The 15,867-nt window shown below is 38.5% G+C and overlaps 1 protein-coding gene and 1 non-coding gene across 4 annotated transcripts; both read left to right on the plus strand.

Annotated features, from left to right (window-relative positions):
* The first annotated feature begins 1,333 nt into the window (after positions 1-1,333).
* Positions 1,334-1,550, plus strand: LOC141898182 (small nucleolar RNA U3). Its single transcript, XR_012618533.1, has one exon. It is a non-coding gene; the product is annotated as a small nucleolar RNA U3 (small nucleolar RNA).
* Positions 1,551-2,289: 739 nt separating this feature from the next.
* Positions 2,290-15,100, plus strand: LOC141901760 (TOG array regulator of axonemal microtubules protein 1-like). Of its 3 annotated transcripts, XM_074789229.1 has the most exons (23): positions 2,290-2,578; positions 4,058-4,515; positions 4,946-5,102; positions 5,420-5,518; positions 5,606-5,749; positions 5,830-5,883; positions 5,975-6,156; positions 6,247-6,419; positions 6,688-6,962; positions 7,560-7,697; positions 8,284-8,447; positions 9,561-9,804; positions 10,952-11,063; positions 11,139-11,291; positions 11,371-11,476; positions 11,563-11,798; positions 11,884-12,042; positions 12,362-12,488; positions 12,656-12,756; positions 13,029-13,215; positions 13,302-13,518; positions 13,710-13,796; positions 13,888-15,046. In XM_074789229.1, exons 1-23 carry the CDS (start codon positions 2,461-2,463, stop codon positions 14,148-14,150), a joined length of 3,954 nt encoding a protein of 1,317 aa, XP_074645330.1. In that variant the 5' UTR covers positions 2,290-2,460; the 3' UTR covers positions 14,151-15,046. The 3 variants fall into 3 exon arrangements, with proteins under 3 accessions (XP_074645330.1, XP_074645312.1, XP_074645320.1); XM_074789211.1 differs by having other exon boundaries at positions 2,290-4,515; positions 13,888-15,100; XM_074789219.1 differs by having other exon boundaries at positions 2,290-4,515; positions 7,581-7,697; positions 13,888-15,100.
* Positions 15,101-15,867: the final 767 nt, after the last annotated feature.

A 15,867-nucleotide genomic window follows, 5' to 3' on the forward strand; every position in this document is an offset into this window, starting at 1 on the left:
CAGTTCCGCTTTCATTTCTCTCGGTGGTTTGGTCCCGACGATCGGTTTTGGATCTAGGTATCTTTCTGAATCGATGTCGTTCGTCCCAAGCCCTAAACCTAACGGGCGGCTACGATACACGGTCGTTCGGTTAGGGCCGATTGGTTCAATCGGGAAGAATCTCGGTGGTCCCATCGGTTTTTGCTTCATGTTGTATTCGATACTTGGGAGTTGACAGAATTTCTCAGTATTCGGGGAATACATCGATGCACCTTTATTAAAGGTTTCATCGTAGGTGCTGAGGTAATGGAAGCCCGTCATTTCTCGTTTCCTACCTGTCCTTAACCAGCGTAGTGAAGTCCGAGTTGGATACCAGCCAGTCTCCGTTGTTACGTTTTGTTGTTTCCCAGTGATGCGCTAAGTAACCGTTGTATGGTAAATGCCTAGAGTAATTTGCTGTTTGCTTCGTTAATTTTTTGCCCCTGAAAAAAAGCGGCGATGAGAATTCTGTTCGATTGCACTGGAGATGATAAGAGAGGAGACGAGGCGATTGAACGAACACATGCAGGTAAGAAAACTTTTACGTTTTCCACGAGGTAGGATCCACCGGGGTTGTTGACAATTCTGTAATTAGACCCTAAGAGTTTTTATGGGGAATATCTGAAAAGGGCAATATCTGCAAAATATTAAAGGCATTAATTTGTCACAAAATCTGGAAATTGCATTTTCCAGTCAAAAAGCTCATCACTGCCAGCAGATACTTTTTCAAGTTACCTAAAACAAATTCAATAATGATAAAACCGTCAGATCTTGCCTTGGATTATATTATACTCCAAGTAATATATATACTCTTCTATTCAAGTTTCTCGTTTTGGCTGAATTTATTGTGGGATTTCTCTCGTTATCATCATACACGGATATTGTTTATCTTCTCGCCTCATAGTCGTGATGTGAGTTGAGTATGTAGATTCATACAAAGCACACGTCGTAATAGGCCTATATACGAAAATTATGAATTTATAATTCACCATTTCCGTGTGATTTTCTGTGTCAATTGTCGATTGAATTTCGCGGGGTTGGGTAAAGTACAACTCTAACGGTAGAGTTTAGAACTACACAGTGCTAGCACGACCACACTCGCTTATTCGAGACTTTTGTAAAAAAATTTTCGTCATTGAACGGTAAAAATCATTGCATCATAACATTTTAATATATGCAAATAATGTGGAAATAAGAAATTTAACATATTATATCATTATGAGTGATATAAATCGATATAGATGAAATCATGTCACACCGATCATAAATAGTTATAAAATTTGTATATAACAGGTTCTGCATCGTTATATAATTTAAGATCATACTTTTAGGGATCATTTCTATAGTATGTATCGCTAGGACGTCACGCAAATGTGATTCCGACCTCAACACCACGGTGACGAGCTGTAGTCCCTGCTTCTGAGCGCGAAGCGGGTAGGAGCTGCTTCCCTCGGTAAGCTCGGCTCCTGCCATTGATGACCGTTCCTCTCCTCTTCGTAGGAGGTGGAGGAAGCAGGGGCATTCTGAGTGGCTGTTTCAATCAATTAAATAAAAGCGAACTTCACTTCCTATCACTAGTCCGAACAATAGTACGTAACCTGGACTAGATTATCCAAGCAATGCATATCATTTCTTTTCCAAACACAAAGCACCGCATTGACCCTCTTACCACTTATATCTGCTCTATTCGAATAACAGTTCACCAAACAGTGGTCAAATCCCCCAATTATTTCTCCTGTCTCTTCACCGCAGGAACTGGATCCAGATAATTATTCTTGAAAGTCATGACTGTGCTATGAGTATTTGTGTATTCTGTAGGCCTCGTGATTGAAGAATGATAGACGAATTTGTGAATGTCTAATAAGTAAATATGAGGATCTGGTACTGATAACTGTATATAATGTAATACTTCAGAATTTAGAAAACAACAAAAACATTCACAAAAACAAAAAAAATGACTTTTTTTCTTATATTTAATTTGTAATGAATTAATGCGTGCACGAATAAAATGAGAAACAGTGATTCGAAGGACATTAGACCTATAGAGAATATAAAAGATCTGGAAATGCCTCGTGCGTTAATTAATACATCAACTAAGGGAAGGTGCGCTTAATAAGTTGCTGACCGGGGCGGTTGCAGGTTTGGACTGTATATTAAGGCCTCATCCTGCGTTTAGCGTTTTACCTCAGTGCTGACACCTTTTGACAGTAGCTCTCACTTCCATATATCGGAATGTTGTCGTCACGTGATCGATGTTGTTGTGGAGCCGAGGGTCGCCATTTTCAGTGTCCTTGTCATCAGCGAGCAAGTGCAGGCAATTAAAATGGATATTTTAAGCAATTAAGAGTAACATCTTTCATCCGTTAGTATGGTAACAAAAAGCGGACACTGCATGGACTTTGGCCGGGTTAGAAACTGGCCAGATATAGGAGTATACTGTTAATGGCGGGGACTCGAATGCAAGTGTGCCGACCACTGGCTCAACAACCAACCACCACGACGAGAAGATATCTACCTAGCGTTAAAGATGACGCTTTGCTCGTAAACTCCATTGTGAACGGTATTAATTACAGAGACATGGAAGAGAATATGTTGATCCACCAGTTATCCGACGTAAACTACAGTAACAAAGCCGAACTTCTCGACAATCTGAGAACGAGCGTCCGTCGAAATGGCGGACGTCTACCGATCTCCGATCAGATGTCCGCGTTTAAAGCGTTCTCGATGGCGCTCATGGACAGCGGTTGGGAAATTCGTCACAAGTGCGTACAACTGATTCACGAATTGATACCTCAGTTAGGCGAGGATTTAGATAACCTGATGGCCGTACTGCTGCCGAAACTCGTACCGAATCTCGGCGATAAAACGACGGCGGTTCGACGAGCCGTGATTCAAACGCTACACGTTTATATGAAACATACATACAGTATATACAGCGTGTTTCACGCGATCGTTCAACACGGACTGGAGAGCGACGTTACTCGTATTAAGAAACAATCGGTCGAAGCGCTTCCTATGTTGTTCACCCCTGAATTTTGCCACGAAGACTTTTTCGAAATTGCTCAGTCATTAACGCGACGTTTGGTCGACAATTCGACGGGCGATAACACGCTGCAGGACATCGCGTTGTTGTCGTTGGAGAAAATCCGCGAATTAGTCGGCAACGACGTGTTTAATTCGTACATTAATAAACTTTCGCCGCCGTTAAAAAGTTATTACACGAAATTAACGAATCAGGAAAACGGAATCGGCAGCGATGAATCGCACCATCACGCGGTCGTGCCACCGCAGAAAGCGAACAGCACAAATTACTACGAAGATGATTTCTTCGATCAGCCGTCCTATAGAGATTATTATTCCGATAATCCCGATCATTCGCAGCATAATCACGATCATATGTATTCGTCTATCGACGACCGAAGCAGCGGCGGCAACGCGGGAATCTATTATTCGTTACAGTCGTACGAATTCGGTATCGTGCCTAGTCACATCATGAATCAACTTGAGGACCAAGAGAACTTTCGTAAACGCGCTCAAGCGGTTGAAGAACTGCGCAACATCGTTCAAGACCTCCGAGGAACGAGCGCTCTTCAGCCGCATATTCTATCGTTCATTAGCTTTCTAAATAACTTATTGGATGATTCGAATTTCAAAATAACGACCGTTACGTTAGATATAATCGCGTTGCTCGTGAATAAGTTGAGTTTGGCCGTGAAGCCGCACTTGAAACACGTCGTAACCGTTTTAACGAAACGTATGGGTGATAATAAAATAGTAGTCAGATCGGCGATTATGCGAGTTGTGATGCAACTCATGCATATTTTATCTCCGAAGCCAGTACTAACTGTGATATGTGAAAATTTGTTACATCGAAATTCTCGGGTGCGCCAGGAAACGTTGAATATCGTGATCTCGTCTTTGTTGACGTTTCCGAGCGTCGATTTCGATTTGCCGGCTCTTTGCGAGACGATCGCGCCGACTCTGGTCGACGCGAAACGTCAAGTTCGACAAGCCGCTTTAGAATCTTTTGCCGTTTTAGCTCAAGCGATGGGAGCCGGTAAACTGGGACCGTTGGTTCAAGCGGTGGATAACGTCGAGTTGGGATACGACGGAGAAGGCGTCATGGCCGCAGTTCAAGCTCGATTGGCGCGCAGACAACTACCGCGCCTGAATACGGACGGACTGGTCGATTACGCGACTCCTGCTCCTACCTCGGCGACTACTCGTGGTGCTACCGTCGCTCCTCAAGGAGCCGATATTGATTGGATAATGGCCGCGTCGGGAGGTATGGGATCGGCCCGTTCGTCCGTACGGTCCAGTGAAAGTATCGAATTGGAATCTGTGTCAGGATCGGCGAGGTCGACCCCGGTGAACGTCGGCCCGACTCCTCGTCGGTTTTACAGCGCTGGTCGCGGTAAAACTAAGTTACCGTGGGAGGAAGAGGACGAACGCGTATCGACGTCGGTTGATCATCCAACCACTGCCCCGGCTCATCAGGTACAGGATCGTTTTACCGCTGTGTTGTGTTCTCCACATGCTGGGATTTTAGAGGGGCTGCGTTCATTCTACTGTGTAGGCTAGGCCTATAGCCTAACATTGTGGCTAGAGTAATTTAGCTTTCAGTTCCCCCTAAGAAATGTTAAAAGCGAGCTTAATTTTTTAGCAATATGCCCCTCTCAATCACATAAACTCACTACTTTACAAAGCAATAATCATTGCACGCATTGAAAGAATTGATATCGACATGTGTAGAAAATTAGTTGAAATTGCAAAAGGGGTAGCTGATTTTCAGAGAGGTGGATGTGAAAGGGGTTGCCGCCCCTTTAAAACTGCAAGTGGAGAACACTGCCCTGCGAACATCCTCTTAAGTTATAACTAATATTTTTGTTCTAAATAATGATTTAAAAATTTTGTTTCCTTGAATTAGTCTCGTGATGAACCTACTCAAGGCCCACCTCTGGTTCCGAAAAACACTTGGGGAAACTCTGATAGTCCTAAGTCGACAAGACGTAGTTCTCGTAAACAGGAGAAAGTTGATTCCAGTATCGACCATCCAATACCGAATACATCGTCTGGAACACCTAGTGAGTCACTGTAATCTTGTATAAGTCTGTAAAAAATTTTGCGTGCTGTGAAAATCTGTCTGAAAAAATTACGTTGTCTTTTCAATGGACGTGTTTATTACGTGACAATCATGAAATTCTATTTCGATTAAAACGTTGAAGTACACGGCAAATTTGTCTAGCTATAGTTTCTAATTCAAACAATGAGCCAAGCAATTGGAGGACAATTGAAAAATTGAAGTTCTGTTGACACGCGACAGAAAAACCTGTCCTGAATAGAGAGAGAACTCAATCAGACTGGATTCACAATAATAGTTTGTGTACTTATCTATTTTAAGATTCTTATAAGCAAATATATTTGAGTAAAATAAGAAGAGGCTCAGATGGTGGAAAAGTGAAGAAAACTGATCGCAGTGATAATCCATTAACTGATAGAGGTATTTACTTTTGAATACAACCTGTGCACAAAATTGAAATTTCTTTTGTGTCATAAGCGGTAGTTATCGTAATTTACTGTGTTACAGGTCTACCTCTCGGAGTTCCATCAACGCCTAACAAGAAAATACTTTCAATCGACGATCTCGGGGATAATGTAAATAGTTTCTCTAATTCGTATTGGCCGGAAGACAATGCTAAACCGTACAGAAAAATCCTCGATCCAATCCAGAGTAAGTGTTTATCTTATTGCATTTATTAACACAACGAAGTCCATGGCAAAAAAGCTGTTTAACTCTTGTTATTTTTGTAGCGCCTGACAGTGGATTAAACAGTGACTGGTCAGAACAAGGAACTGATAATAAAGGTCTGTAATAATATTCAACGATTACCAGAATTGTGGTTTAAGAACCCTGAATTATTTGTGGCAATCTCAATTTGATATATTTACACCTTAGGTGAAAATGACGTGTCGCCAGTGCCTTTGAAACCAACACTCGTGAGAAGTTCATCTTCTCGTCGGGCTAAAGTGCCGCCAATTCGTGGCAGTCCTACTGCTAAAGGCGAAGATGATAGTGCCTATTCACCTAGTATCAGAAGTTCAAGGAATTTCAACTCGACTGAAAAACCGCATGAAGAGGTCAGAATTGGAATAAAAATTTGTTGTAAATCGGACAACGACGTTGTAGAAAACTTCATATTCTTTTCAATTGTTTTTCGTTGATTTCAGATCGATACTGCTTTAAAACAGATTCGCAATAGCGCGTCGAAGAAACGAGCTGAAAAACTATTCGAAAAATTGGAGAAACAGAATTCAAAGACCAGTGACTTGGGAAGTCCGTCTTCTTCCCCTCCGCCCTTGCCATCACCGCAGAAGAACACTGCTCGCAAATCAGAATCTGTGTGAGTACCATATCTAAACCAGAGTGGCCACTAAACTTGGAAATGGAAAAGTCGGGGAATTTATTTTTCTTTAGAAAATTCAGGGAATTTTGTTAAAAGCTTAAAATTGGGTAAAAGTCAGGGAAACACAGCTACATTTTTAGCCAATGCGCATGTTAAGGGAATAGTCGGGGGAAAGCTATAGTCAAGCAAAAATGCCACTATGTAAAGCTATGTTTATGACTGGATGATTATTGAGAAAGTAAAAATGAATATTTAAAATTTTTAGTAAAAAGAATGAACCATCCACAGAACGTAAGCCTCAGCCACGTGTTTCAAATCCCCAGGAGCGGGATACTAGTTCACTGAAGACGGACTACAGCGCGTTAAGTGGTGCGACATTTCGCGAAAACCCCAATTCGGATGTTAAAATAGTCGGGCGTGGATTTAACGATGAGTTGTCGTCACCTGACAATAAATCATCTACAGATATCAATCGATCTGTTCCGGTTAAAGAGTCATCGAACAACAGTAAAGCCAGAGAAAAGAGACGTGTTCAAAAAGGTATTTTATCAGTGTGTTATTCGTTAGTTATTCAGTCTTATCAGTTCTATTTCACCGGAGTTAATTTTAAGTTCAGTTCGGCACACTTTATATTTATCATTATGAGCACACCACTATTGATATGCGGTCAATTTTCTGCATGAGAACTTGTGAAGTATCTGTAGTGGTTCCCCTCGATTATTTTCGTTTCGATATTCTTAACTGCAAAATTTTTAATCAACTCCTTTTTGGCTGAAACTAAAAATCGTTACGTCTAAACTGAATTGCTGAATAAAGTAAATTTAGAATCAAATGATAGAATTCAAAAGAAATGTATTAGTGTGATAGAGCTGCATTTTAAGGTGTATAGTCAAACACTGATTATCACAAGTTTATTTTGACATCCATATTTTTGTGAGATTTCGGAGTGATGGTCATTATTGGAGAAAATTAATCAATTACATTTCTTTGTTCTGGAAAACTTGATTATCATATCACGCTCGGTAATACTGTAGTTATAATCAGCTATCGATTAGTCCTCTGAAAAAATGCAGCTTTTCTGTTTTTGCATGTTTTTGTTTCTGTTTGCGCACATTGTTAATTTGCACACACTTTCAGGCACAATACTGTCTCCTTTAGGAGTGGTATCTACACAAAGTCGTAATAGCAGTTCTATAGCGGCTGAAGTACACGATGATGACCGGCTAAACGTGAAACAATCACAGTCTAAAGACCAGTTCAACATTGTTGGACGAGGTATGGTAGAATTATGAGCTTAGTGTCATATTTTTCAATCATCGTCATCGTGTCTGATTTTGAGTGAACGCATCGTAGAAATTTCATTACGAATATTTTCTATCGGTAACGATGAAACGGTTGCTATTCTATCCGATGGTCGATGTACAGTTGAATGTCTACGAAGCACTCCCTTCCTAATTCTGAAACTATTCTCGAAGTTGTTCGTCTGTCTATCATCGATAAAGCATGGGTGGAGCACTATTGTTAATAGCACCTGAAGATAGAACCTGTCAATTTCACATCGAAGTAATCAATTTGCTGAACTTTCTGCCTTTGCATTATCACTATGTATCTATCGACTGATAATGATTATTTCGCGCGAAATCTATTGACCTTTCATTGAACGATGGTGCATGATATCTGTGGAAGTTCTCAATTAATAGTTTGGTCTGTGTTACATTAGTAACATTCTTGTAGAATAAAACGTTCGACGTGAAATCAGAAATTTGGCATTCTATTCAGGGTCTTACGGAGTGGTGCAACTCGTGACTTTTCATATTTCGAGATTCTTATTTATGATGAATATTTGTATGTAATACTGTAGGTATGTTCGATACTCAGAGTAATGCTTCGGCTTCGATGGCGAATTTAAACGGCGATCGCGGTGAACGACGATCGAAATCGGATAACACGGCGCCACTCAGCGGCGTCGTCGGAATTAAAGTAAAACAGGATTCGTTCGAAGACCAGGACCCTGATTCAGACGAGGTAGGAAAATATTTTCAAAACGAATTGGAATATCACATTTTTTATGCCGCAGAAACTGTTACAATAATGTTTTCATACATTGATAACTATGCGTTATTTAAGGGGTTCTGTATGAGTCGATGTGCACTACATCATCAATATCAGGGCTAGACTCGTCGCCGGCCAATTCAATTGTCGATATATTATTGCTATTTCTCGAGGCATCAATAAATTTTCAATGTAGTTTCTTGTTAGAAAGTTCTTGGAACAGCGGATAGATTAATTCATTCTCAATTATACAATTGAATGCCCCTGGAATGTGTCTGTCCAGATTTTAGCCTATGGTTTGGAAGTGTCGTTATAGATTTGAGTTCTTCATACAGTATTGTGAGAAAATCAAACAAGTTTAATTGCGTTGTAGTAAATTTTCTAATTCATTGTAGACTACTATATGTCTATGACAGTACGTGTGGCATTAACTGTACATATACGTGTGACTGTGATAGCGGGTATCGGCCTAGAATCAGTCTTCAATGAGATTTTTCCACATGACATGTTTGTCTTTGAGCTATACGCGCGTCTATTCAATGAATGATTCTTTCACTTAAACTATATATAAGACTTGTATAGCGATCGGCTTTCAAATGATTTCAGGCGACCTTTCTTAATATTGTATTTCTCGCTATAAGCGAAGATTAACGGAGACAAAACGGTTTATTAATGATTGAAGTGATTGACACAATTCTAAAACCGCTATGTTTTGTACTTTGTTCATTTTGATATACTTGTTAAGGAGACCAATAAAATTATAATTTCCCCAGACTTTCTCTACAATTGGTACATTGATTAATTTCATGTTAAAAGACACACAATGTTGAAGGATGATAATGAAAAATCGGCAAATCTAAGTCTAAACTGATTTCAATTTTTATTTATTTTTGCATGTCCAGTTGTCATGTGGAAAAGCCTTCATGAATATTGTAAAAACTTTGGTCAAAATTATAAACATTTTGTTGAACTTAGTATTTAATAAGGAATCTGTATCGGATTAATTAGGCATTTTGTGTTCATTACTTTAATGTTCGAAAACTTCTACTTCAACGATGTTAATTAATAAACTGATTTGTTGTACAGGATGTTCTCGACATGGCGATGTCGAGAACGCTTCGCGAAAGTTTAGCGAAGAAAAAACAGCAGAAAGAAGAGGCTGAATTATTGCAACAACAGAAATGGGAATTAGAACAGGAAGAACGACGTCAGAAATTGGAGGAACAACGTAAATTAGTGGAAGAAGAGCGTAAAAAAGCTAAAGAGCGTCAACAGAGTAGATTACGTCGGTTGAGTGGAAGCAGTTCTAGAGAATTAGGTTTAGAACCGAGTAAGTTGTCTATATATGAGAGAGAGAGAGACGGAGCACAGAGCATATTCTCTTCATTAGTGACTCTATTCTGTTGTTACCGTCAGAATTTGATTAGTATCATTTCATTAATTGAGCATACTATGTATACCATTACCGGGTACATATATTGCACGGTATAATTTTCTCTCGTCTTGGTTATGCTCACACATGTATAAATTATACATGTGGGACTAAATGAAATGTTACAATGTGGACATGAAATGGCGGGGTATATTGACAGAACGTAGATTTATAGTTAGTAAGAAAGTGGTTTAAAGTTCAAGTGCGACATTTATCTGATAAATAAAGTGTTGAGCTTGTATTTGACAAATATGGTTTCATCTTCAAATTTGAATTTCATGTAAAGTCCTACGCCTAAATTTGTTTAATATCAATCATTACCACAAATATGATTTACGACCAGGTAAACTATAGTCATTTTATCGTTTTGCGATGTCAAACTATCCAGTCATATGTCTGAAAGATAATTGCTTAAAATAGAAAGTGCTAACACAGACAGTGCCGTCGTGTTTGCTTAGACTAAGACAAAATGTGACCTGTATTTGATCTTCAATATACATGAGATATCAATTATATTACCTTAACAGAATAACCCAAATCATTGCTATCAATGACATTGAATGCTATACAGGTTTTAAAAATTTCTTCAGAACTATTTTTCTACAGTATTCCTTTGAACCATTGACAAATACTTTCAAATATGGATTAAGTGCTTTTAATGGCACCATAGATAAAGAAATTCCCTTGTTAGTTACGTGTCATTTACGTAAAGAATGTTTCTATTCTTTCTTTAAGCGTTGTGTCCTGTTGAATAATAGCTGGTTGTTTTCTTTTCGAATTTCATTTTCCGTTTCGTGTGTATTCATCAGGATGGCAATATTAGTTGTATATTGACCCATGTCATCGCTGTTGCGTGTGTGTGGATTAATATTGATCTACCGGGGTAGTAGTATGTGTTAAGCAGGTTTTAGGCGTGGTATCTTAAATCAAAAATTTCTCAGTGGGTATTCCTCTGGTATCTCGCAACTAGCCCAAGTAGTAGTTTTCATTTTGCTGCGAAATCACTTTGTGATTTGATATCTTTACCTCCTGATCTTATTCACAGATCCATTAGATTTGTCCATCTCCGGAAATTCATCTCAACAACAGACGACACCCTCACCTTCTAGTCGTGGTAGTGATGGAAAACCACCAGCTCCTACCCCTCGTAAAAGACAGTAAGTTGAAGATTGAATTTGTTATTAAATAAAAACCTTAGGGGGCATTATGATTAATTCTCATTTCTCTATCAGGTCTAGTGTCCAACCTGGTCATAGTACAGTTAGTCCGCAATCTACGTCCAGACAGCTATCGATGGAGTCCGACTCTCAGGAAGAATTGAAGCCGTTCAAGAAACCGGAGGAAGCTCTTCGCGATGCGCAGAGATTTATTCAACAGGAAGACTGGTAAGTTTTTGGTCTCGGAGATGAAATTTTGAGATACATGAAATATGATCCCAGCTTTTAACTGATGCGTATCTTTCAGGGAAACGAAATGTTCAGCGATGAATAATATCCGTAGATTGGCAGTTTATCATCCAAATGTCTTAACGCAATCCTTACATGCAGTTGTTGTTGCTCTTACTGCTGAGGTATTGGAGAGAGTTAATTTTCGCGAGATATAACTGAGAATAGCTGAGAAAATAATATGCTTTATGATTTTTGTCTTGTTGTTTAGGTTAAAAATCTCCGATCTCAAGTATCGAGATTAGCGATAACTACATTCGCCGAATTGTTCTCTTGTCTGAAGAAAGCTATGGATTCGGATTTGGATAACGTGACGAAAATATTACTAGCTAAAAGCGGCGACAGTAATAGTTTCATACGTGAGGATGTCGAGAAAGCTTTGAAGGCGATGGTTGATAACGTGACTCCACAAAGGGCTTTATCAGCTCTGATCAATGGTGGAGCCAGGTATGAAAAATTCTTATTAAGAAAACTCGAAATATATCATACACGGCGTGCATTAAATTGATATCGTTTTTTCGTACGATTTTAGTCATAAAAATGTTGCAGTTCGAAGAACGACGGCTCAGGTTCTGTGCGAAATTATCGAGAAAATGGGACCCGGGCGAATATTGAGCGGGATAAAGGACGTTACTGATCGCGTGCTGCCGACTACAGGACAGTTTATAACTGATGGCTCACCAGAAACCAGGTTACTATTATAACTTTTTTGTTAAACAGTGTGGGCACTTACCTTGAAATCAGGGAAAGCCAAGGAATTTTCTTATCTGGAAAAAAGTAAGGGAATTGTTGAGATAGCTAGATCGCACATAGTCATGTAAGCAAACAGTTTCTGTCTATGTTACACGTATTTAATTGATTAGATGCAAAATCAGGCAAACAATGGTAAATGTCAAGGAAAAGTCAGGGAAAAAGCAAATCAAATAAAAGTTGCCTCAATGATTAATTTTCTAGTGGTTTGTGTAAAATTCTATTTGATTTTATGTATTATATGTGGTTTTGTTAATTAGGTATTACGGTCGTAGGATATTCTACATGCTCATGTCTCATCAAGATTTTAACAAGATGTTAAACAAACACGTACAAGGACCTACGCTGCGAAATGTACAAGACGTGATTGAGAATCTTCGAACGAAAGTAAGTCTCACTAGATACTATCATCGATGATGAGATTTATTGAAAACTCGTCATGATGGATGTAATCATGCGTATCTGTAATTTCCCTAAACAGTGTTGCTTCAGTTGTGTAATCTGATCGGGTTGTTTGAGGAATTGTTATACAAAATTTTAATTTCTGTTTGTAGGGTTTAGGAGATAAACCGGTGGACAGTACATCTGCCCGATCACGCAGATCAGGACAAGGTACTAGATCTGGTTCTCTAAGTCGTGGTAGTTCAGCTAGTAGGTATGTACGCTAGACCAATAAGACCACTGAAATTTCCAATTCTGTGATTCAATTGAAACAAAAGAATCCCATCAACCAGCCAACTTTATCCATACTTTGATATTAAAATCCCAGCCAACTATATCCATACTTTGATATCAAAATCAAACCCCCTGTTTCGTTCCTTTCAGGTGTGGACAGCAAATCAAATCAATCAATCAAATAAATATAAAGGGATATAGAAAAGAACATTTTATCTGCACTGATTCACCTCATTGTTGTTTTTGTTTTAGTGGTATTGATGGTTTAGCCAGTGCTGGTCACCGGCCGAAGAGAACCGATGATGCTACATTAGAGGAGATTAAAGAAATGAATGGTCAACTATCAGCTAATGATTGGAAGGATCGGTATAAAGGCATTCAGAGAATGTTAGACATGGTCGAGAATAACACTGACGTCGTAGGGAATAATATTGTCAAGGTAAAAATGATACCCCAAAAGGATTTTCGCAATTTGTCTACAGACAATTAGTCATTTTAGCTCATCCTTTATTTTCATTATTTCAGATTTATGATCGATTCATGCCTAGATTACAAGATTCCAACAGTAAAGTGAATTTATTCGCCTTACAAACTCAGTTGCAACTGATTCCACTGCTGAAAGATTACCTGCCACAGGTGATCAATATGCTCATACCAAACGTGGCCAACAACTTATCATCGAAGAATAAAGATATTTATACTACTGCTGTTGAAATATTAGATGGACTAGTCGAATATATGGGTAAGTGAAGGAATCAATCGATAGATATCTCTGTGAAATAGTAACACGCGTATATCTTATTACATTTGATTATAATTAATCTATCAGTTCATTATCAAAATAGATCAATCTGTTAATGTTTAGTCTGGGGAAAAAGAACTTTGTTATTATTCCACTTATAATAGACAATTAATGCGAATGTTCTTTTGCAGATGGATCCGTTCTGTTGTCTCCATTTGTGAACCTTGCAACCCAAGGAAACCCTCGTATTAAACCCGATATGGTTGAGAAAGTATCTTGTAAGTCTTTGCATTCCTAAATTTAAGAAGTAGCCTCTGGATTTTTGTCGACGTCTTATTTTTGATAACGCGTTAAATTGTCTACTTTCAGACTTAGTTCCGAGAGTGTATTCACGGAAACAGAAACACGTCGTAAACCACGTGTTTCCTCTCGTCTGGTCGTTACTAGGTTCAGCGACGGGGAGCGGTGCCGTACACGGAGCTACCGGTAATATTCACAAAGCTACCGCGAAACTCGTCAACAGTCTTTATGCTCAAATGGGACAGTCGTTTTTAGACCACGCCAGCTCAAACCCCAATATAACTGGACGCAATCTGAAACAGTTACAAGATATGATCGATAATCCGCCATGACTTTGTAAATAGTGTAAAATATCGAATGCGTGATAATCTATCTATGAATGTGGTGACGTTAGGTTCGGGGAAAGCTGTATCGCAAATACCATAGCACAACAACAACGACGCGCGGTAGATTCATATCCAGTGATGTCTCGCGTGCGGATTCCAGCCAGACAGTCCGTCCAATGAAAGGTGCTCAATGTGTCCGTGTGTGCGCAGGAAAGTGTAGCTATTAATAATATGAACGTACAGAGATTGTAAAACTGCTCACATAAAAAAAGGCAGATGTGTCAATATGATTTAGTTACAAATGATTAATCACTTGTTATAGCATCCTGCCCTAGTTGTTATTATTATCATTATTATTATTATTATTTATAGATATATATACGTACTAAATTGACTGTTTCATCTTGATCATCCCTTCTGTTGTGTAAGATATAATTGTAAGCTTTCGACTTATAAATGTGTATGATTTGTTTGTTAATACCAGAAGTAAGAGTATATTTTAGTTTATGCAACGAATGCATAGTCGATGTATGTGTCCTGTTTATCTTTTAACCAGACAGTTTTTAGTCTTACGAGATAACTGTAGTATGTAATAATGAGAATTACTTTGCGCATCGCGTAGTTGCCAGTTTTTTTTAGATGATTAGAAAAATCCACAGATATTAGAAAATTGGCCGCCCAACATTTTACCACACTACATGTGTTATATCATCTATGGTTTTCCGTCCAGCCAGTTGATAATGATGTATTTAACCGAAAATCAGTGTACAAGTTGTTTATTTATTTTTGTAACAGATAAAAAATGTACACAGTATATATCAGTGATGTGCACGTTGTTAGTACAGAGAAAGAAATAAATGGCAATATGTTGTCATAAACACCAAAATGTTTTTCCGTCAATTTGATATTCATGAGGATTTGATATTCTTTGAGGATTACGTTATATGAGGAGTTCTCAAAAGCTGATAGAACTTTGTTCCAAAGAGGTTTCCATCCCACCTTCATGATAACTCAGTTCATTCAAGATAAGGATATTTATTTACTCTCCAACTAATTCTATGGCACTTAAGTGATACGTTACTCCATCTATTAGAATTTCTGTGAACTAAAACTGCTTCGCACGGCTGTTTAGTTCAAAGGAATGCTAATAGATGGAGTGATGATCTCTTGTCCACAACAGATGCTAATCCAATATTATATACATTAATTATAGGCAATACAAAAATGATTTGAATTAGAGAAGTATATCAGTGAACTTGATGACGATTTAGTAATTAGTTTATTCGAATTTAGTATTGGGTCTTATATTTAACCTGTAAATAAATGATCAAACCTACAGTTAAATGATGGATTATGCTTTGCTTGTAATGTTTTATTTAGGCGATGAACTACATTTCATCTTAAATTGCACTCTACTGAATGAAATCCATGAAAAAATCTGAATTTGAACTCTTTGTTGTTTTGTAAATACATGTAGAATAACGAAAGTTATCATCTTTCCCAGGGATGAGGGCACGATGTTGATAGTAGGGCTAGGCTGCTAATTCATCAGAGAATTATCATTTTCCTGGTTCCCGGGAAAAATCCTTTACCCTCAATCCCTGCTCTCGATAAAGCAGAATTGCTTCCTTAGGGCAAAATTAGCGACATTTCTTGAGATCTACTTTTGGTCATGTAACGTTGCTTCATTGTATGTGCAATTCCTTGATTAATAATTCATCTA

This window comes from Tubulanus polymorphus, chromosome 1 (genome assembly GCF_964204645.1).
Source record: "Tubulanus polymorphus chromosome 1, tnTubPoly1.2, whole genome shotgun sequence".
Taxonomy (NCBI): Eukaryota; Metazoa; Nemertea; class Palaeonemertea; order Tubulaniformes; family Tubulanidae; genus Tubulanus; species Tubulanus polymorphus.